This window comes from Oryza sativa, chromosome 10, assembly GCF_034140825.1.
Source record: "Oryza sativa Japonica Group chromosome 10, ASM3414082v1".
Taxonomy (NCBI): domain Eukaryota; kingdom Viridiplantae; phylum Streptophyta; class Magnoliopsida; order Poales; family Poaceae; genus Oryza; species Oryza sativa.
The window spans coordinates 22,416,394-22,440,217 of NC_089044.1; the positions used below are offsets into that span (position 1 = coordinate 22,416,394).

Genomic DNA, 23,824 nt, shown 5'->3' on the forward strand with positions numbered 1-23,824 from the left:
TGAGATGATTAAATGAAATCATGCAGCAGAACAGCCTTGGTCCCTTGAGACATTGAAGGGAGTAACCATTTGTTTGCGCTTTGCAGGGAAAATATAGACTATTTAATTGAGAAATTGTCTAACTAACACAACAAGCACCTGTGGTCTAGTGGTAGAATAGTACCCTGCCACGGTACAGACCCGGGTTCGGGAGAAGGGGTGCCCCCTCGCAAAAGAGGGTCGCAATGACCAGGCCCGGGTGACTGTTTACCAAAAACACAGGTCTCCGCAAAGTCGTAAGACCATGTATGGGGGCTGACGCCTGCCCAGTGCCGGAAGGTCAAGGAAGTTGGTGAACTGATGACAGGGAAGCCGGCGACCGAAGCCCCGGTGAACGGCGGCCGTAACTATAACGGTCCTAAGGTAGCGAAATTCCTTTACCATTTTTTTGCCATCTTACACAGCCTACAAAGCTCAAATGATAATTTCATTTCCCAAGAGACTATAAAAAAGACCAGCATATCCGTTCCAGACTCAAGGTTTCTCCTTTCTCATGCACAGAATTATTCTCTTGTTTTTGCTTCAGGTTATTATTACAATCTACAGGCATCAAATGATCAAATAATACACAAGTAAACCAACTATCTGATGACGAGCATTTGTGCCCATTCCAGACATGAATTGAGATTTTGGGTGTACAGAATTATTCTCTGATGTTTTCTGCATTGCAAATTTGCAATCATGTACATTGAATGAAATCTTCTTGAGATTTTACAAGTATTTCTTGAAATCTTCTGCTGCTTCTGCCACAAGATGATCATCGTCCCACTCATCGCGGTAACTCTCCGGACGAGCAGCCTTGTTCTCTGAATTAGCAGCATACATCAGCTTCCTCCATTGTTCAATTGGTGGATGGCCACATTGCTCCGCAAGCCAATCATCATATTCAAACTGGAAATGAAAACAAGCTTATCAAGGGAGCATAAACGAAACTACTGAAAAATTGCAGGTAGATGACAATCATATTTATTAATTTCGTTTCAAAACATTAGAACTTTGGTAACTGACACTCAAAGCATCTCCAGGCTACCTGACAGTCTGAAAAGTTGTGGGCGTATCTCTTAGGCCATCCACGCGCTTCCATTTTCGAGTGGAAGGCTTTCACATCTTCCATCATTTCTTCGCTCGAAGGAAGCTTGACTCGTCCTGATAGCACGCCGGCAACCCATTTGCTTTGGAGTTCAAACAATGGAAAAGGAATGACCTGCAAGAAGCAAGGCAGGGGAATGCTTTACATCCTATGATCATCACAAGATCAAGACAACTTAATTACAAGTGCATCTAAAGTGAATGGCATCACTTTTTGCACACATAATGACCTTCCATGGCAATCCGATGAAGGACAGGTGAGGTGCTACTTCTGGTGGGAAAACGTGCTTGTATAGTGGATCGACACAGTTGTCATCAACGGTGATGGCGCTATCATCCTCAAGGAATGGAAAATCATACAAGTAGCTAGTCGACAGGCAGATGAAAGGAACACATTGTTAGTTTCAACTGAAGTACTTCCTCCGTTTTAGGTTATAAGACTTTCTAGCATTGCTCATATTCATATTGATATTAATGAATCTAGGCATAACCTGAAACGGAGGTAGTAACAAAAATGCAATTTCGCACAAGAAGCCGAGAAATGGGTTGCAGGGTAGTGCAGGTTTACATACCCAGTACAGTGCATGATGACATCGGCTTTGATTGAGCTGCCATCCTGAAACACCACGCAGCCATCTTCTTGTGCATGATCAATCTGCAGCTTGAAAATTAGTTTTCTAGTTGTGCTAAATGTGGCAGCCCTTTCAGCGGATAAAGCTACCATATGCTATCACTCACCACGAGAAAAGGGCGTTTACCATGGAATGGAGCCACATATTATCATATCCAGGCTGCCTTTTGCAAGTGCAGGCAGGTGCTGATCTATCAGCAACATGAACCTCTTCTGCAACACCTGCAAGGTCCCTTGAGATGTCTACTGCACTTGCTGATGCCCCGATTATGATCACTACCTACAAGTGCAACGCATCAACCAAGATAACATTTAAGCACAAATGCATGATAGGAAAGATTGCACAGGTAAAGAAAGACAGTTACTTGATCGTGGAAAGGCTCTGGAACGCGGTAATTGTGGCTATGCATCTGCTTTCCAGGCCAAGCCTCCACCCCTGTCAGTGTTTAAAGAATACATATTTGAAGTCAATCCCAACCTAACAGTTGAGTTTAATTTTGAGTTTACTTAACCTTCCTGGATTTGATGATCATCATAACAGTGTTAAAAAAATACAGATTTGAAATCAATCCCAATCTATTTTCAAAACTTCAAACGGTTGAGTTCAATTTGGAGTTAAATTAACCTTCCTGGATTCGACGATCACAACATTGCAACCATACATTGGCAACAGTACGAAGTACCAAATTATTTAATTCCTTGAATCTGTCCATGATTAGGAGTAGTTCAAGCAAAATTGATTAGATTGCAACTTTGCTAGTGACGAGGAGATTACCAGGTATGTGGGCGACGCGAGGCTCCGTGTAATGGCCATTGCAAACCACGATGGCATCATACACCTCCTCCTCCTCCTCACGCCTCCCCTTCTCCCCGATCTTCCTCGACGTCACCGCCCACCTCCCGCCGCCGCCGCCGCCATCCCTCCGAACCCTAACCACCTCCGTCCCGAAGCGGACGAGGCCGTACAGGTCGAACCGCCGCGCGAACTCCTCCAGATACCGGAGCACCTCGTCGTGGCCGGGGAACCTGCGCGTGTCGCCGCCGCCGCCGGCCTCCGCGGCGGAGGAGGCGAAGGGAAAGTCGAGGAAGCCCATCACCTCCCGCGGCAGGTTGGTGCGGAGCGAGGCGTAGAGGCTGGAGTGGGCGGCGCCGGCGGCGAGCGGGTCGGAGGTGGCGGGGGCGGCGTCGTAGAGCCACGTGCCGCCCACGGAGGCGGCGCGCTCGAACACCACGGGGGAGTGGCCCTCCCGGCGGAGCTCCCGCGCCGCCACCAGGCCGGCGGCGCCCGCGCCGACGACGGCGAGGCGGAGCGACGGGGACGGCATCGCGAGACGGTGCGTGCGCGATTTCGCTTCGGATTTCTGTTGCGATTTGGAGGGAAGCGGAGGTGTGTGGTATTGGAGTTTGTCGTTTTGTGGGGTCTTCATTGGACAGCAAATTCCCGTGGGCTTGTGGTTACACTCGACTGGACATGAGGCTGCGTAGGCATGTGGTGTACTCTCTTCGTTTCAAAATAAACCTGCTCCCTTCATCCCATGAAAAACGAATCTAAAACTGGATGTGATATATTTTAGTACGATAAATCTAGACATATGTATGTCCAAATTTATAGTATTAGGATGTGTCACATCCGATACTATGTTGGTTTTTTACGGACGAATAGAGTATCTCATTATATGATGTGACATGTTCTAGTATTACAGATATAAACATACCTATGTTTGGATTCGTAGTATATGATATTCAGATTTGTAGTACTAGATTGTGTCATATCCTATACGAGATTGGTTATTTTGAGATAGAGGGAGTAATCCTCAGGTACGTATAACAAAGTAACTTATTAGTACATGATTAAGTATTATCTTATTTTTTAAAAAATAGATTAATATGTTCTTTTAAATAATTTTTATAAAGGGAATTTTTTTTCAGCCGTATCGTTTTGCGAGTTTGAGAAGTGTGCGTGTAAATAAAAAGATGGAGATGAGTTGGGAAGGAAGGGGAAGAAGCTGAGAATCGTGTGTGATTTTGCTGGGTGCTGGATATTGTAGAGATGGGGACAGCTACCGGCTGCTGTCACTTGGCCTCCTTGCGTTGGCTTGAGTCCCTTCATGAGCTTTGACTCTTTTTCATTCCTCATCTCTTCCTTTTGAAAGATTCTTCTTTTAGGCCATTTCCAACTTAAGAAATTAGACGTAGTTTTCATAAACTCCAAATCATCAAGAAACTAGTGCTAGATATTACTTTTTCAATACAAGTACCACTATTTTATACTTAAGTTTAATGCTATTTATCTCATATATGTCTTAGATGTTGTGTAGAAACCATATCTCATGTAAGATATGGTTTTCTTTTCTTTCCTCATTTATTCACTTGCCACATCATTTTTAATCCTAGGTGTCAGCTTATTTAATGCTATGGACACTATCCTAGTCATTGGGTTGGAAATGACCTTAGCGTCTTTCAGATAAACACTATGTAAACACTCCGAGGATACTTACATCGTTTCAAAATAAATCAACATTTATACACACAAATCTAACACACATGTTATATTCAAAATCGTGTATAAAAGTTATTTTACCTTTTAAAGAAAAAGTTGGTTGACAAAGAGAGTAGAACAACCGGTTATAATTAATCCAGACCTTTAACATATCGTGTGATATAGTCCAGACAAATAAAGGGGAAAATAAAGTCTCTATAGCAACGTCGAAATTCTTCGTGGTCATCAGGGGTGCTTCCTGGCCACGACTATTTGCAACTACAAAAACGTTTTGTTTCAATGATTCTATATATGGAAAAACTTTAGCCTTTTTTTCTGAGGTTTATATTAAAAGAAAACTTTAATATGTATAATTGCATAAACATTTTTCAATCCGGGCCAGTTTTGAGGTCGGCATGAGAGTGAAATCGGCCAGGCTTGCACGTGCCCACATAACTTTGTTGATGTGCACACACACCTGTTTTGTGATAGACAAGCGGGCCATGTGTTAGCCTCCATTATTAGTACGCCATATATGCTGTCCTGTTCAACCACACATGTGAAATGGTCCTGTGTTAAGGCAGTGCAGTACTATCTGCAGCTAAATCTCATCTAAAAAATGCAGCTCTCCATCTCATTTTCGTACATACCGATGTCAATTATTCCCCATTAGTAGTAGTACCATCCTGGAATTAATAGCCAAACATGAGACTTTTTTGTGGGTTTTTTTTCCATACATGCATGATGTGATCTAGAACCAAACCTTAATTAATCAAACCCTAATTATTAGTACTACTAGTAATGTATGAACATTTTATATATTTTTACACCGACCTAGTATCCAAAGAATTCTCAGTTGTCAGTTTTATTTCGTACATGCTGATGTCAATTCTCCATTAGTACTGGAGTATATTGGAACAACAAATAATTAGGAGACTGACTTTGTGGTGTGTTCTGATGCATGATTCATGTGACTATAACCAAACCTTAATTAACCAAACCCTAATTTATTACTCCCATGTGAACATTTTTGCATACCCTATCAAGGAAAAGAAAATATCAAGCGAAGAACGTTATACTATTTACTTTTACACACCTAATCAGAAAAAGATTCTCAATTATCTATCACCCATGGAGAACTATTGTAAGATTACTTTTACACACCTAAAATAGTTCTCAATTATTAATCGGCTAATCGCTCGTAAAGAACCGTCATAGAATTGTTTATGGTGACTTTGGTCTGAACCGAATAATGTTTCCAACAATTTTGGGTGTTTATTTCTCATATATTCAGATGATAAATATTAACTTGACAAATACTACCCCATCCCATAAAAAACTAATCTAGTACCGGATGTGACACATTCTAGTATGATGAATTTGGACATACGTAGAATATGTCACATCCGGTCAGACGGAAGGAGTAGCCAATAGATAAAGATTTTTTTTCAACCAGGGTATGGTTTGCACCCAAAGCCTTTTTAATCAATCGCAGTTGCGAGCCACATATTGCAGCCAGGGAGACAGACCAATGTCACTAACACCAGACAATAAAAAGCTACTCCTTCAATGACAATGAATGACTAATATACCCCTCGCTCCCCTTCCTCCTCATCTGTTACTAGTGTTGTCTCTCTTCTCCTGGGTATCGCATTTATATTTCATAGTGAAGATGGCCGTATATGATATAGTTTGTTCATCATAAAATAATCTATAATTAATTCACCATAGTTTAATAGGGGTTAGGATAATATAATTAAGGTAGTGGATACCTAGAAGATTTACCTCTATAATAATGTTTAGTAGAAAAGAGCATTAGATAACCACGATGTAATTTTACTTCAATTCTATTCATGTCTAGTATACACTTAACCTATGCAGTACATACTTACAACAAAGGACCTAGCTCCGGGCACTCTGATACTATCGAGAGACCACTTCCTGTTGGTATACCAGCATAGGTTATGGCATTTACGCACTTTTACGTCATACCTGAACATGGAGGAATACAAAGAACAAATAGAACTATCACTACATGCCTCCTACCTCACTTTTCGTGGGGCACACCCACATCCAACAAACATTTATCTAATCTAAGCACCATGCTTGTGCTAGTAAATAATATCAGTAACTCCCTTGGGACTCCCACCCTTCGAATGGTCACATTTGAGTTAGAGCAACCTATAAAGGTCATTGGACCGTTACCGTAGCATGGATCAACTAGCCTAGGATGAAGCAGATAAGAAGCATATACTTCCCATAGAACATGCATTCAATAAAGAAAGACATAGGTTATGAGCATAAATAAATAAAGAATATAATTCTATTAATTCAACTACAGTTTACAAGAAGAGTAAACTACTAAAGACATATCCAAAACTCCGAGAAAACAATAGGACTAAAGCTCCTAAGTTTTATTTCTACTAAACTATAGAGAATGCATTATGAGATAGAGAGAAAGAATTGCTCCTTGATGTGTGTATTGTGAAGTAAGAAGCTCAACTACTTTAAGTAGGTAGCTTATAATGGCTAGGGAGGTCGGTAACTCCCATGATCGTCATTCGGAGCCAACCAAGAGTTGCCACGCGGAGGGTGGAGATGAGGGGTGCCGAAGGCGGTTCGGCTGAACCCTCGACACCACCTCTCTTCACCCCTCGACACCACCTCTCTTCACCGCCTTTTCACCAGGGACTGATAGGTGAGCCTCTACGATGATTTCCGGTAGTTTGGTCCCACTATAGGTCGGTTTGAGTTGAAAATTTTCAAAATCAGACTGAACATTCCGAAATATCATTGTAAACTACCACATAAGTCGCTCGTCTTAAACTTAATAAAAGTTTTACATTCTGATATTTCAATTTTTTTACCACTATTGAGAAGTTTTCATCCCAAGGGTATTTCGGCCATTAGGATATAAAACTGTATAGTAACTGGGACAAAATTATATAGTTGTAATAAATAACGAAGGCTAACCGCCGCCGCCCTCGCGTATCTCCCCCCTTTCCCTCGGCGTAAAAGAAAATCTCCCGGTCTCTCGTCTCCTCCGCTCCTTGCGCCATCTCGCCGCCGATCTCCATCGGGCGAGCAGAGCAGAGCAGGGGATCCTGGTGAGCATCCATCCGCATCCTCTTTCCGATTCATCTCTCACTCCCATCGGGAGTGCCTTTTGTCTCGAATTAACCCTAGTTTCTTCTCTTCTAGATCTGGAAGAAGCTCCTTCTCTTAATTTCAGAGCCTTAAAACCTTAATACGAGTAACAGTTTGTTGTTTGTTCATCCAAAAGTTTGGGGTTGAACTGAATCCCCATGCCCTCACCTGGTACTAATAGCAGCAGCAGCTTCTGTTTAGGAGGAGGCTAGGAAAAAAAAAAGGAGGATTTTTTTTTTGTTTTTTTGCGGGGGTTCAGCTGAACAACCCCCATGCATCACGTTAGGTCCGGGCTGGGAAGCCCAGATGCTTCCAGCAATTCTAGTAAGCGGAAGAGGGGCTCCTGCTTCGCGGAGCGGAATATGGATGGTAGGAATTCGATCCGGATAAAGCCCGACGTCAGCGTCAGAGCGCGGGAGAAATGCGGCGGGGGTGGCGGGCATCGCTACGTGATCGATTTGGAGAAGCCGGCGACGTCCGACGATGATGTGGAGTTTGTTTCTTATGCCGGGTTTGGCAACCGGTCTCAGGACCGCTGCTATGCTTCGGCGGAGAATTGCTCGACCGCGGTATCCAGTCAGCTCTGTGTGGAGCGGAATGCTTCGCGTGTAAGCCCTGGTGAGTTCTGAATTTGCTCCTCCTCCTCCTCCTCTTGTTTATTATATAGTTAGTAAATGTAGTGTCTTGTGCAGCTTCTGAGTGTTTATGTTTAATTGTTTGGATAATTCGTAGTGGAAATATACTGCTTGGGTATTTCACAAATGCGCTTGTTAGTTACACATATCTGATCTTCTTATTCTAGTACAGCCTATTTACTGTATATGACTGTCCACTGGTATTAAATGTATGCGCTTCTCACTTGTGCTTTGATGGAAAATATACTCAAAGATCATAGCATTTAGATTAATGCTTGCTTGACAAAGCGGGTGCTACTATTGTATTGGTGTTCATTATTGACGCGGAGATACATGGTGTAGTGTAAATTGCTACAAATTGATGATGCATTTGCTAGATATTGGTAGAATCAGTGATCTCTACTTGGTGTTATGGCTTCTCCTTTTCCCTCGAACAGAGCTTTATAAACTACATAACAGTATTAGGAATGCAATGCTCAAGTGTATGGTTAACAAATACCACAGCCTGATTATGCCAAACAAAGCAATGGACTATGTTAACAGTCTGATCAATTTCATGAGCTACCTTGTTCCATCAACACCATCATCTCTTGCAGGGGCGGAGCCAGCATTTTGAGTCACTGGGGTCATGGCTTTTACTTTTATTTATGTCGTGTTTGAAACTATATTTATTCTCGAAGCTAGATATTTTTAGCTCAAAATTCTTTTGGAGCTAGAGCTATGAGTAAGTTGGGATTGTTCCATTTTGCTAAAAATAAATGTTTAAAGTCTATTCTATAAGAATTTCTGAGGTTTTTAAGGTCTAAAAATTTAAAAGTTATGACCATATACAATCGGGCATAACAACCATGTGCTTTTTCAGACATACAAATATGTTCTGAAAGTTGTTTATTATTCCATCTGTCTCAAAATACAACTACCTACGTCTCTTTAAGAGATCAATGTTAGGGTGTGAAATAATTGTGATTGGTTGGAAAAAAAGTAGGTGAAAAAAATTATATCGGGGAATATTGTGATTGGAGATGGGATGGTTCATAGAAAATAGCTATATTTTAAAGCAAATTTGAATATTGAGTAAATTGCACTTACGGTGCAACAACTTGGCAGGTGGGTGTAATTTGGTGCAATAACTTGAAAAATGACCGTTCTAGTGCAACAACTTGGTAGGAATGTGCAATTTAGTATAAGAACTTTATAAGTGATCGTATAAATGCAACAACTTGTAAGGTAGGTAGGATTTTGCTACAATAAATTAAGAAGTTATGTGACAACTTAATTATTTAGAGCATTTTTTATATAAATTCAAATTTTTAAGTACTTATTTTGACAATATACTAGCATGGATTTATATAAATATATTTATATTTTTATCCTAATAACTAATAACTGAAAGTCAATTAAACTGGATTAAGAAATTATTATATTTCAGTTGATAATTGAGAAGGTGAAGAAAACAAAAAATTCTTAAAGGTAATTGGATGTAAATTGTATATGCAACATAATTCTTAAAGATTAAATTCATATATAAGGTAATATCCGTATGATCAGTGTGTATTGGCATACTGACATCGTGAAAAATCTCATCTAGCATATGCTTAGCTAAATTGATTCAATAAAATACTAAATTATTAAGTTCTTGTACTAGAACGCACCCACTTGTCAAGTTGTTGCACTCGGACGTTTAATTCTAAAGTTCTTGCACTATATTGCACCCACCTGCTAAGTTGTTGTATCGTGGGTGCAATTTACTCTTGAATCTTAGAAGTAACATATTTTGAGACAGAGTGAGTAGCTTAAAAAAACACATCTAGTAGTTGATTAGCAAAACTTCAGGCCTAATGCATTGATATACATAGCACATAGCTAAAATAAGTAGTTGGTTAATAGATCAAATATGTCTAATTGCAGCATTAGTAGCGGATTGACAGTAGCATAACACAGCTAACAAATTATGATTCCAAAGAAAGAAACTGTACAATTGTTTCAGCTTTCCTGAGCTCCAGCAGTTTATCCGGCTGGCCGGGGTCATTAAGCTTTTGCTACTGGGGTCATTAGCTAGAAAATAATGAACAATTCACTTGATAGATCGAATGCCATCGGGGTCTAATGACCCCAATGATAGTACTGCAGCTCCGCCCCTGATCTCTTGCAGAATGAAATTCCATCTTGATCAGTCATCTTGTCTAGTATTCAACACTGCTACAATATATGCACTTACAACCAACCTGTGATTTGTACACCAATTCACCAAAAGAATCTAAAATAGGCATATGTGAAAAAGGTTCTGTGATCAAATATATGTGCATCGCACAAAAAGGACAAGTTGTAGATGCATCTTTTGTGATATAACTTTCTTTGTTTTTGCAGAGCACATAGGATCTTTTTCTCTCTTATGATTATTTACAGGTGCACATGTTCAAACATACTGGGCATCATTTTTTTAATAATACTGACAACATAATAATAGGTGTTCATCAAGTGTTATCTACTTGTAGAAACTTTGACAATTATGCTCACATAATGGGTGCATATAAACTTGAGTTTGTAAGGTTGCAGTTTTTTTTTTAAAAAAAAATCACAGATATGCAAGTCATGCCTTTTTTAGCTCCTAATAGCTTAAGCTCATTTCTTTTGTAATAAAGTTGTGTTGCATGTCAGCTCCACTGGACCTATAATAATTTGAAATTTGGTTTATGATAAACCAAGAATAGGGATGACATATCTTTTAAGCAATCATGCAGGAGACTCTCTATTAAACTTAACAAAAGAGAGGTAACTTGCAAGAAACCAAAATGTGGTTTTAAGGTTTCAAAAAAGAAGGCAGACTGTGATGTTGTCAAGATGGTTTACGGCGAGGCATTTCTCTGCTCTAGTACTTCTGAATACATCTGTGCCCTAACTAAATTTCCACAACTTATTCATGTGGGAGAGGATGCTCTCTTCAGCATCATTGATGATTTGGACCTTTAGTGCCACTAATTGTTGCAAATTTGACATGGCCATAAACAACATGTGGTTGTTGGAAACAATTTACTTGTTTTATTCTTCTGATGGACGTCTGCTGTATGGGTTTCTTCACTGAAATCTCTAGTAATCCTACAACTTTACCTGGTCATCGAGCATTCATATAACTGTTCAACCCTGATGGTTTTCAGGTTCAGTTGGTTCGAGTGATACTCTGGACTGCCAGTCACCTATCAAGCCTGATAATTCAGAATCCAGGCATTTGCTGATCGACCTGAATGTACCTCAAGAAGAAAGTCTACATGTTTTCTATGCTCCATCTCAAATAACTTGTCCAACTTTAGTTAATTCTTCGTCATCACACCCTGGAGAATTTTGGAATGGCTCCAGCAATGTTTACAAAAAGGAATGTGGTTCTGGTGTTGGATCATCAAAAGGATCTTCCATTACGGTGGTTGCACCCAGCTCTGCTCCTGATAGTTCGAGGGAAGTTGTGGCTGCATACCAATTTCATGATCCTAAGAATTTGCATGGTAATATACATGCAAGAGAAAACAGCCAGCATGAACATGCAGTGGATAAGTTATGTGGATCAAGCAGTCAATATTTCTTGCCACAGCAAAGATTTTCTGTCAGTTCCTGTGGCAGAAATGACTCATCTTTGGCCTTACAAAAATCAGGTGACAACCATGTTGCCTGCCAATCAGGACAACCACCTCTGGCTGTGCATACTGAGCTCCAACATGACACTTCTATTGTAATATCCAGTGGTGAAGAGAAGGTCCTTTTTGACCTTAATGTGCCAGCTGAAAGCATTGACATGGAATCAACAATAACCAGTAATAGTTTTAGAGATAAGCTAGTGAAAAATGATGGAAGTGAAGAAACAGTAACCGATCATTCTTTCTCCAAGAGAAACGGTGTGCATGCTGAAACTTCTATAGAAGAACGAACTGTTGGAGAACATCATATATCAGTCAGCAAGGATGGAAACACCACATTTTTCCAAGAATCAATAAATAATGAAATTGATAAGGCGCAGTCTTCAGACCTTATAAGTGTTAGCAGCAAACATTTGATTGCAGAAACTCCTCATGTTGACAATATTGTGTGTCCAGAACTGCGAGCATCTCCTGATGGAGCATCAAGTCCTCAAGAGACCTTGATAGGCAATTGTGACAAAATGGTTTGTATTGCAGCTGAGACACTCGTTTCCATTTTCTCAAGTTCTGCATGTACTACAGATTGCCCAGGAACTGACAGTCAGACAGCAGCTGAGGATGTAAACGATGAACCGCAGCACTCTTTGGATTCCTATGAGGAAATTGTATTGAATGTAGAAGAGATCAGAGATGACGGGGAATCCATCCCTGTGATTCCACCTGATAAGGATGGACCGTCTTGTGGGATCAAGCTAAGAAGAGGAAGAGGACTGAGAAATTTTCTGAGGGAGATAATGCCTAGACTTGTTTCTCTTTCACGGCATGAGATATGCGATGATTTGCATGCTATAGGTTACGAGCCCCGGAAAACTCGATCTAGGAAAACTTTTGGGGCTCAAGGTTCATCTTCAACTAGAGGAAGGCCGCCCAAACATCGTCCCACTGCCAGGAAATGATCAACAGCATTTCAAGTTCATACTAGGATGCCACGAGACGAGCAATTCAGAAGATGAAATATAATTTTAACCTTGTGAATATTCATGTGTGTTGTGCGCATCTTCAAACTCGGTTTGTTACTAGTCACTAAATTGAGGATATTTTCTTTATTCCTTTTACCTCTTGGGAGTGCTGTGGGCCGTTAGCTTCAAATTTGAGTTCAGCATTGGCAATGAAGGCATAGTCATACCATTATAAAATCTCAGAATTTTGATCTTTTAAGTATTAACCCTTTCTTAAGAATCTTAAGTACTCGTGATCTGATTCCGATGAGGATTTTAATTTTAAAAGTCAAACTTTGTATGCTTAAATAAACAGTAGTTAATATACAGGTATATTTGCTGTATATAAAAATAAAAATTGTACCAATAGATTCATATTTCAAAACGCATTCACACAATATTGGTTTTGTAGATATTAAGAATTACATTTTATGAGAAATCATTGGGCAAAGTTTAGTTTTCAAGACTTTCTACAATTAAAATACACCTTATAAAAATGAACGGAGGCACTGTTTGTTTTTTTGATCATAATATGCCTTTTTTTTTCTCTTGAAACATATGTGGAGTTACTGAGTCAGTGAGAGTATTGTTTCTCAGGTAATATGCATCACTGCCCTGTGGATCAATTCTAATGCTGTCTGTTACAGCTTGCAATGATGAGACCTGGGCTCGGGCTGTGCTGATGGTCCCAAATTTCCTGTGCAAGACATTACTAATCAGTTTTTGCATGCAAATTTCACACTCCAGAAGAAAGCAAAGCATTTGTTTCTCCTGTGGTTCATTTGATCTTTGACCCCATTGATGAGCAAGTGCAGAGATCATAATGCCCGGTGTCACGGGACATCAGATCGAAGGTCAGTTCTATGAGACCAGCAGCAATTGAGTAAAATTTATGATGCATCCAGTTATATTTAACACCATGCTCACCAGTGTTCAGCTAGAATCTGAGTGACCTCATACACCTACTGCCTTTACAATTCACCCCAAATCCCCAAGAATCCAGGTTGCAGCAGCTATGGTGGTACATAATCCAGCCTGCAACAAACAGAAGCTTTGCTGATTGTTCTAAAATTTGGGTAGATCACCCAGAATCTTCTAACCCTATCGTTTGGCCTAAACAGCCAAAGAATAAGCCAAAATTTAAATTTTTAAACTTGATTTTGAAGTTAATTTTGAAATGCTTTTAACATAATTTTTGTTAATGTTGGCTTTTAAGTCGCTACGAACAAATCTACAAAAGTTTTACTTATAAATTAATTTTAATTTTCTAATAAGCCAAATAAGCCATTTTGGGCCAAATGGGCAACCGATGAGAGCCTTCTTATCTCGATTTAGAGGATGAATTGATCCCATTATCCAAAAAAAAAAAGCTTCACAAGTATATATCTCCCTCCGTCTCGTATCCTAAAATAACTATGTTTTGGGATGGAGGAAGTATATCCGTACACAAGGCTTAAGCTTCATGTTCAGTAAACTGATCAGTGCAAGAAAACTTCAGAAAGTGTGACATACATTAGTGCCACTGGTGTGCACAAGGAAGAAGAAATGATTTGCTACTGTTGGAGAAGACCTAAGATCTCACCATGATGGCCTGAGCTACTTGTAGAAGTAGAAGTATACTAAAGCCTTTATGACCTTTGCATTGGCCATCTAGTCGGTCTAGTAATAAAGGTTTGGCCATGGTCGGTGGGCAAAGGCAAGTGCTTGCACATCCTGCATCATTGTTAGATTTACTCCTGTTGTCAGATGGACATGCATCCCCTCTCACTCCCCATGATCATCATCACATCAGATGATCAGATCGGATTCAGAGCTAGCCCAATCTTCAGGGAGACCTGATATGGCCAAGCTAGTCAAACAGCCAAAGCATAGTACTCCCTCCATCCACAAATATAAGGATTTCGTTCACAAGTACAATATTTTTTTGGTCATGCACGTCGATTGCCCTCCGTCCTTAAATACAAGGAATTTGTTCATAAATATAAGGATTTCTACACAAATCGTTATATTTGTGTATAGAGGTAGCACTATCTCAGGTTTTCTTTGAATAAAAGGTAGTATAGTAGTACTAGTATTTCAGCAAGGACATTCACTGTTAAGGCAGTCAAATGATCAAGGAGCCATACATCTAGAATACCTATAAAATGTGCAGATAGATAGTGTATATACGGCTGTTTGCTGCAAATTGTACCAGCAACAGTAGCAATGTGGCATGATGATTGCAGAGGAGGAATAACTGGTGTGGGCTCCAGAGATCAATACAGAGACACCGGTAGGCTTGGATTGAAACAAAAGCAAGCCCAATGTTTATTACTGCATCTGTTTGACCACATGGAGATGTTCAGTTGAGGCAGGCAGTTAACCAGCCATTCAGGAGCCCTAGTATCTGAATCCTTTTTAATGGCAGGTCAAAGCTACAGTCTTACCTGTACTGGCAACAATTAGGCAACAATTTATACAGACATCAGCTGCAGCAATTACAGTGTTGCTTGCTGAAATGCTAGCAACATGCATGCATGGCGACCTTAATGGCATGTTGCCATGTTCCCAACCGGCAATACACAAAATGACCTTCTTCCCTCTTTTGGACGCATGAATTTTACAGGATTTTCGTAAGATTTAGTTCGTCAGCTCAGACTGGAATATACTGGAATTACAATAATTTATAGGATTTAGTTCATTTGTTATGAGTTATGACTGAATATACTGGAAATGTAGTAATCTTATTACTGTATTTCTATCATCTTAGTACCGGCTTACTGCTTTACTGCATGCAGTGCCACGGGGCTACTGGACCATTCTTTTCAGGCCTGGAGTTTCTGAGTGTCAGTTAGGTCTAGTATTCATGGCATTGCAGCATTCACTGTTTCCAAAGGTGAGTTCTCCCTCGCAAAAAATGCTGCAATATTCAGAACACACATAAAAAACACTCCTTGAGAAAACAAGAAGAAAATTCAGAACTCGTCCTATTCACCATTCCCGAAAATTGACGCAAGAACAACAGTGCAAAATACACTTCTGTCTTACTCCGAAAATACCCTCTCTCTCCATTCAAAAAACTCATGTGTACTCCCTTCATCCCAAAATATATGAAATTTTAGTTGGATGTAAATTATCCCAGTACTACAAATCTAGATAGGGATGTGTCACATACAACCAAAATACCTTTTTTAGGATGGAGGAATTATTTCTTATGTAATTAAGACTAAGGAGAAATTAACTCATCCAACGTGTATACAAGTAATAATTCGATACATAAACTTAAAATGAAAAATGAATTGTATGCCTGCATGCAACGAGTATTAAGATGCATGCTTGGGTTCTGATGAATAATTTAATCTAGAACTATAAAACGAAAACACAATCTCTTCATTTAAGTTTTGGAATAAATATGATTATTTTATTTGAAAAACAAACTATACCTTAGCTAACACTTTTGGGCGAAGATAATAGCATTTTTTTGTTAACATAGAAAAAATCACTATATTTTTGGATGGACTAGGATATATACCAAAAAGTTAGACGGAGGTAGTACCTGTAACCATCCAATCAATCATCCATTTGGAGGGAGAGAAAGAGAACGATGGTCCAGTAGTGTTGGCTACAGTGAGCTGGCTAATGGCCATGTCCTGAGTACTCTCTCACTCTTGTTAGGTGCTTTGATCACAAGAGACATTGTAACATGCCAATATAATCCACAGCCACCCCTACCCTGCAGCCCTACTACATGCAACAAGATCCAAATTAAAGAGACAAAGTGTGAAAATGTTGTGGCAGTATGCTGGGGCGGGTCCCACCTGTCAGCTATGGGACGCAACCATGAGAGGAAAAATCATGTCCTCTAAATAACTGCTCACAAGTCATGATCAGAAGAATAATGACAACTATGGGCTAACAACTCAGGACATGGATATTACAGTACTGGCTTGTCATGAAAAAAGCATCAATCAATTAATAGAAATCGTTATAGCATTAGGGGATGGTCTCCTGTTCCTGCACAATTAAGGCTGTCAACTTCTGATGGTCGTGTCAGATCTTTTTAAGCTTTGGTGTTAATTAGCATCTTATACCATGCGTGCACAAGATCTTGCAGAGTTTCCTTTTAGCTCTTCCGAACAATGAAGGTTTCTCATGCAAGCAAGTAATGTTACTGATGGGGATTTTTTTTGTTGTTTCCTACAGTAGTTTTCAGCTGCATTGTCAAGCAAGAGTACTCCTTTCTGTTGCTTCTACCTCGCACATTCAATCCGTATTAACATCTATAACCAATCTGTTGGTAGTTAACACAGCAGATGTACTCCATCCTTATCAGAAGAACCCTCTTATCACAATCAATGATTTTTTTTCTTTAACTTGGCCATGTTCTTTCAATATTTATCCTTCCAGATTTTTCTACAGATTATTTGCTCCACGTTTCTAAAAATACAATTTTTCAAAAAAAAAAAACTTTCTTCTACCATATTGCTATCTATTCTAAGCTATTTGCAAACTTTTTTTAAAAAAATAATTAATTGTGTTAATCATTGAACAATCCGTGTCAATAATCTAGGGAAAGGTTGCATCAAAATAGTTGAGCAAGGCCTTTTCTTGACGCGACACTTTTTCCAATTCCTACGAAAATTGAATTGATTCCTAAAAAATACCCTGCAGAGTGGAATTTCCTGTTCCATAAACATTATAATCATTGGCTGTGTGCGCCCGCAGAGGCCGGAAATATAAGATTTTCCATTATCAAAAAAAAAACAAATACAATGCCTGAACATTATGCACAATATATCACTATTATATAGTATATACTAAAGTCAGCATCTTGTACAGCAATGCATGAGCATAAGGTAGCATAGCAAGCAAAGCCAAAACAGGGGTTGGAAGAGGAAGACAACAAATACAATAGCAAGGGTCCAAGAAGCTAGCATCCAAGAAGTACATTTTCCTCTTATCTCCCCCCTCTCCAAAAAACCAGAGAGAGCAGCCACGAGACCGGAAACTTTTGCTGCGGCTGGCTTCTCAAGATGTTGCCAACATCCTTTTATACCCTACCTGCCAAAAAAAAAATTTCTCTGCAATTGCATGCAGATGCAAACAAGCAAGCCCTCCCATGGCATTGGCAATCATACATTCATACCAGTACATGTTTCCATTGGTTGAGAGGAGAAGAGAACACACATGCTGTAACAAGAACACTTCAAACCTACGGCGACAAATCTCTCTGCCTCTCTGTCTGTCTCTGCCTGTGAGGGGAAAAAAAAGGAAAAAGAGAGGAAAAAAGAGAAAGAAACAACATATATTTTGCTGCACTGACACACAAAGATGAAATTGCAGAGCAGAAGCAAAGAAGGCATCCAGATTACAGACATGCATGCAGGACAAGAGAAGGATAAAAAGAGAAATGTTTGAAAAATAAAAGCATTGCAAAAAACCGTTTCTATATACCATTTCAACATTCAGAACAAAAAAAAAAAGAAGAAATGAGCAATCTTTTACTGTTTTACACACAGCTCTGTTACTACGTACTTGCAATCTTGCATCATTGCCATGGCAATGGCAATGGCGATGCAACTCTCTCGCCAAGAAAGTGAAAGGAGGGGAAAAGAGATTAAGAGGAAGAAGCTAAGGGATTAGTGCTAGTAGATTAACGAGTGGTTAAATACTGATGGGTGTTTGATGGCAATGGCGGCCATGGATGGATGGATTTGGCTAGACCTTGTAGATGATGAGGAAGCATGGGAGGACGGCGCGGCTGTCGAGGACGACGAGCTCGCCGTTGCCCATGTCGACGGAGTCGTAATCCGAGGCGTGGCGGGAATGGCCGTGCTGGTGCTGCGCGGAACGGACGCGGCCGGCGATGACGCGGCACACCAGCATCGCCCTGCGGCCCGGGCCGGCGCCGGCGCTGGCGTGCGCGGCGCCGCTCCCGGCGAACGTGCGCACCGCGGCGTCGGCGGCGCCGAGGCGGCAGGTGGCGACGCCCGCGCCGAACACCCCGCCGGGCCCCGCCGCCGCGCGGCACTGGAACCGCATCATCTCGTTGCCGTCGGCGCCGCACCGCGCGGCGGCGCCGTGAGCGCGCGCCGCCGCCCTGGCCTCCTCGAACCGCGCCACCGCCCGCGCCGCGCTGTGGACGCGGAACATCGCCTCCACCGTCGGCCCCGGCGCGGCGGCGGCCGCGGCGGCGGCGCCCCACCCCGACGAGAAGATGAGCTCCACCACCCGCCGCGACGAGTGCCCCTCGGGGAGCTCCGCCATCGTCAGGAACGCCGAGCTGACCGGCGCTGCCGCCGCGGAGGATGCGGCGGGCGACGACGGCATGAACGCCACCGACGCCGCCAACACCTGCTTCGGCTTCTTCTTCTTCGGCCTCGGCCTGGGCTCCCGCCGCGGCCGCTCCTCCTCCCGGCGAGGCTTCTTGGCGCTGTGCCGCACGAACGCCACCGAGTCCCTCACGTCATCCTTCGCCGCCGCGCACGACACCGGCGGCGACTGCAGCTTCTTGCTCGGCGACGGCGCCACGACGGCGTCGGCCACGCCGTACGACCTGCAGCTCAGCGACCGCACCCACGCCGTCGCCATTGGCACGACGGCGAACGCACACACGCCCAGGACACGGACCTCGCCGGCGACGTCGTCGGCAGCGGCGGCGGTTGAGCTCGGCGTGGACGGATTGGTGGTGATGGCCGCGAGCTCTGGCTTAGCTCTGGGCGTTATTATGGGGGAGGGTGGATTTATTTGCTTCCTACCCTGTGCTGGGTCACTGTGCCACTGGCATTGCACTGCTTGCCTCCAAGCTCCCTCCCCTATCACACCCACACACTCCCAACCTCACCCCCAATGACAGGTGGGTCCCACCACTGAAGCTACATTGTGGGACCCAGTGGCAGTGAGTGGGCATTTTTGCAATAAGGTTTGTACTGCAGCTTTGGGTTGGGTACTCTTTTGAGCTGTGGTGTGGTGTACTGAATGAGAGAGATTTGATTTGGGATAAATCTTTTCGAAATTTGTTTTCATTTGGGCTCATGATTTGGGGGGAATGGGCCCATTTTTCTTTTTTTTGAGTGAAGTGTGGCAATGATCATTTGGATTTGGATGCCTTTAGGACCTGTTTAGATCCCCTAGTAAAATTTTTCATCCTGTCATATTGAATGTTTGGATACATATGTAAAGTATTAAATATAAAAAAAATAACTAATTGCACAGATTGCGTGTAAATTGCGAAACAAATCTTTTAAGCCTAATTGCTCAATGATTGGACAATGTGATACTATAGTAAATATTTGCTAATGACGGATTAATTAGGCTTAATAAATTCATCTCACGGTTTACAGGCGAATTCTATAATTTGTTTTGTTATTAGACTACGTTTAATATTTCAAATGTATGTCTGTAAATTCGATGTGACACGCCAAAACTTTTTACCTCTAGATCTAAACACAGTCTTAGTCCAAGAATTTCTTCTCAGTACACTCTCTTTCTACTGGTTTTCTTTCTTTTCCTTTTTGTTTCCTTCTTTTGTATCTTTCTATTTTTCTTTTGTGTTTTTCAGAGCTCCTTTTTTGTGATGAAGCTGTGTGTGTGTTTGTGTGGTCGGTGTCTTTCACCTTTTTTCTGTGTGTGGATGTGGAGTCCAGTTTCTCCCTTGGTTGCAGGCACGCGTTTGATCTGTCTGTTCGTTCGTTCGTGGTGCTTCTGATTTCTCGTCAGAATTTGCAAAAAAGATGCATCTCTTTTTGTTATCTGTCTCTTTTTTTCTTGCCATGCTAGTGACCACCACTTTTTGTTATTTATTTCACAACTATTAATTTTGTAGGAGCAAGAAGAGGACATGAACTCTTTTTATGTTTTTTTCAACGAAAAACTTTGAATTGAAGAGGTACATATCACCTAAATGCTCATCATTTGCATTTACAGCGCGTCCAAAATTCAGCTTCGAACAGCTCGTCAATTGAAAGTAGTTAAAGTTTCAGTTCGAATACGCCTGCATTTTTCCGGGGTTTCTTTATTAACTTCTACCGTGTAATCATTTCTGCATATGCGGCTCATTAAAATTGTCAGCAACGCGGCAATATGATTAATTTGACGGTTAGCATGTGTTAGCGCTGACCAGCAAAATAAAAATTCCCCCAAAATCGCACACCTATTTTGTTTTTTCCTCCGAATATTCGCATTATTCACGTTACAAACAATATGTTCAACACGCATGATTAATTAATTGGTTAACTAATCGGGTCAGATTTTCTGAGATTACGTACACAAAGATTCGATCTCTCTGAATCGAATTAATTTCCCTATTGCCCAGCATGCAGCTGCGACATCCCATTCGTCAACAACCACTTGGCCAACTGATCAAATCGTGTACTAATAATAGTTTATTAATTTTCCTATTTTTCTCTGAATTAATTGTGTGTTAAAGAGTTGACGTAGTTGACAAATGGAGGTCTCGAACTGCATGTGTAACATGACACTGAATTACCAGTCCACATTACTAAGCTTATTAGTTAACTTCTATACCTTGCAATTAACAAGTGCCTGGAGTCTCTGAACCGACGACAACCTAATTGCATCGCCAATATAATGTACTTCTACTCAACATATAACATGCAATTGCATACATGTTTTCAGATTTGCGACCCGATCATCTCTGCTGCTTATGCATAGAAAACTGACGAGATGTTTCTGCAGCTAACCAACGCGTTAATTAGTAGTTTAAGCTGACCCTGATAAGATGCAACTTAACTTATGAGACGCATTTGGACATGGAGCAGTTGCCATCATTCCATGGCTCTGCAACTGCTAGTACCGAGAAAGCTCATTTCAAGGGAAGACATTGCTGCATGGATGCATGATCAATATCGTCAGAAAAACTCACTCACTCACTCACTTCGACTCGATCAATCGATCGAATCCTCCTCCAATGCCTCGCCGCAAAGATCTCACCGAATCATTGCGGCATCAAGAACAGGAGAAAATGCACGCAGTGTTCTCAGCACGGTTCTATCATCTCGAATCCTCAATATAATTGTCCGAGTTCAGTAAAGCTTCAGTACGATTCTACTGCAATTTGTTTTTAGTTGTTGCTAATTCAATTGGTTGGTATCTTTGCCATTGGAGACATGTTTTAATGCAGTGATAGGCTCTGAAAGTGGTCTTCCAACTTATGCCACACCTAACATCGATCACTTCTTTACAATTCCTTCAGAATTCAGGCTCATCTTGACACCTCAAAAAAAAAAAAACACTGACCAAAACATGTCGGTCTCTGAACACCACAAGCTAAAAGAACCTGTCCTCTTGCAGATTGGATGGCATCTCTCTTATTACTAATCTTTTGCCCTCTTGTAGACTGATTGGCTGATGTGCAAGTCAGATGATGATCACCTGCATTTGCCAACGACGACCTAATCAAGAGTTTTTCCTAGCAGGGCAAGTATTCTTCAGAAAAGAGAATGTGTGCAAGTGTTAACATCAGGATGTTGTGGTCTGACCAAACAAACCAATATATGTATACAAGATTGATTCCAGCCAATGTGCTACACTTGTACAGCATCCCAGCTGCCTTTGCTTATGCTTGGTATCCAAGAGAAGTGTACTGTGCTAGCTAGCTAGCTGATGTACATGTACCAGCATATCTAATCTAATCTACTGTTTGATCAGCTTCTTTGTATACAATGCACTGGTCTTATTGTAGTAGAGTACTCCTCCGTTTCGAAATGTTTGACGCCATTGACTTTTTTAAATATATTTAACCGTTCGTCTTATTTAAAAAATTTAAGTAATTCTTAATTCTTTTCCTATCATTTGATTCATTGTTAAATATATTTTTATGTAGGCATATAATTTTACATATTTCACAAAATTTTTTGAATAAGACGAACGGTCAAACATGTGCTAAAAAGTCAACGGTGTCAAACATTTCGAAACGGAGGGAGTACTAACACTACAAGACAATTGTGTGTCAATGCCTTGGGGTAGTTGGATTGGATGGATGGTTCTGCACTTCAGCTTCTCCGTGGATACTGTAGTTTAACGAGGTTTGCTTACTGCTCCCCAGATTATCACACTCTGATTGTCGCTTTCAGATATGGATAACCAGAGGTAAACAGTCAGGAAAAGTAACTAATTGAAGTAGTACTGTAGTACATAATGGCCGTTGCTTAGACAGAGAATTGGAGCGGTTAGCGAAAGCGTCGATGTCAGGTAAGACAAGAGGCATCCGTCATCTATCGGTAAACGGGGAGCAAGTGCATGCATATGCTTCAACTCCTTTCACGGTAAGTAAATTAGATATGGGCTGGTAAAAACGAAGCAAAAGTTGGCATACACTTGCATTTCAGAAGCAGGCCAGGTTGCAAAAGGCCAACGAGAAAGGCACCAACTTTTGCATTTTTTGACACACACAGAGAGAGATTCGAGAGGGAAGAGGGAGCAAATGCTAGAGGGCAGCAGATGGGATGGGAATATTCAAAAGATACACAAGTAATATAAAAAAAGAGAGAGAATGGAAAAGGAAGAGATTGTGAGATGGCAACAAAAGCAGAGCCTGGAAGGAAAGATCAAAAGATGCGAGCAAAGGCAGCAGCAGCAGCTGCAGCTATAGTACTACTCTTCAGTCTTCAGAACAGAAAAGAAAGCATCAGAATTTGGAACCAACTACCAGCACAGATTGTTAAAGAGGAGTGTATCCTACAGTACAGCATCTGTACATGTAATGAAAAATAAAATGTGCTTTATTTTTCCGTGAACGCGTAAAAAAATTACACTAAAAAAAAGTTATAGTTACACAACGCAATCAGCTAGACCGGCTTATGTCAGAGAAAGAGAGAAAAGGCAAAATAAAAAGCTGAAGCTTAGAAAACTACAGCGGCTAAATACAAACTCCAAGCAGCGGGAAGGGGCTGAGCTACGCTATACTCTCAACAAGTCCCAAAAACAGCAACGCCAGCTAAAGACCAAAGATAGCCCTCCTTGTGAATGGACTCCAGAACCAAAAATGTGCTTTAGATTTCGTGCCACTGTCTCACTGACCCAGCCATGCAGTGGCTGCCGCCATTGGAGAGCATCAGAATACTTCTTCTTCTACTACAAATAGTGGCAGCAACAGTAGTAGGAGTACGTATGGAAATGGAGAAGGATATATGTAACTGGGGATTCCGAGGAGGACGACGACGGCCGGGCAGTGGGCCGGC

General features: G+C 41.2%; 2 protein-coding genes across 2 annotated transcripts; one reads left to right on the top strand and one right to left on the bottom strand.

Moving 5' to 3' along the window:
• Positions 1-501: 501 nt before the first annotated feature.
• Positions 502-3,142, bottom strand: LOC4349336 (flavin-containing monooxygenase FMO GS-OX-like 4). Its single transcript, XM_015757351.2, has 7 exons — positions 2,535-3,142; positions 2,125-2,195; positions 1,887-2,039; positions 1,701-1,783; positions 1,359-1,494; positions 1,070-1,243; positions 502-930 (listed from the first exon to the last, which is right to left on the bottom strand). Exons 1-7 carry the CDS (start codon positions 3,082-3,084, stop codon positions 751-753), a joined length of 1,347 nt encoding a protein of 448 aa, XP_015612837.2. The 5' UTR covers positions 3,085-3,142; the 3' UTR covers positions 502-750.
• A 4,082-nt stretch (positions 3,143-7,224) lies between these two features.
• LOC4349337 (uncharacterized) lies at positions 7,225-12,842 on the top strand. The gene is made up of 3 exons (XM_015759396.3): positions 7,225-7,345; positions 7,440-8,003; positions 11,176-12,842. Exons 2-3 carry the CDS (start codon positions 7,658-7,660, stop codon positions 12,600-12,602), a joined length of 1,773 nt encoding a protein of 590 aa, XP_015614882.1. The 5' UTR covers positions 7,225-7,345; positions 7,440-7,657; the 3' UTR covers positions 12,603-12,842.
• The last annotated feature ends 10,982 nt before the right edge of the window (positions 12,843-23,824 follow it).

What these genes read in the sequence shown, in the direction of transcription:
- LOC4349336 (XM_015757351.2), bottom strand. Translation starts at nt 3,084, where the DNA reads ATGCCGTCCCCGTCGCTCCGCCTCGCCGTCGTCGGCGCGGGCGCCGCC. An exon ending in CAGAGCCTTTCCACGATCAA is followed by an intron (nt 2,040 to 2,124) that starts GTAACTGTCTTT and finishes TTGCACTTGTAG; the next exon opens with GTAGTGATCATAATCGGGGC. An exon ending in GTCATCATGCACTGTACTGG is followed by an intron (nt 1,495 to 1,700) that starts GTATGTAAACCT and finishes CCTGTCGACTAG; the next exon opens with CTACTTGTATGATTTTCCAT.
- LOC4349337 (XM_015759396.3), top strand. Translation starts at nt 7,658, where the DNA reads ATGCATCACGTTAGGTCCGGGCTGGGAAGCCCAGATGCTTCCAGCAAT. An exon ending in TGCTTCGCGTGTAAGCCCTG is followed by an intron (nt 8,004 to 11,175) that starts GTGAGTTCTGAA and finishes GATGGTTTTCAG; the next exon opens with GTTCAGTTGGTTCGAGTGAT.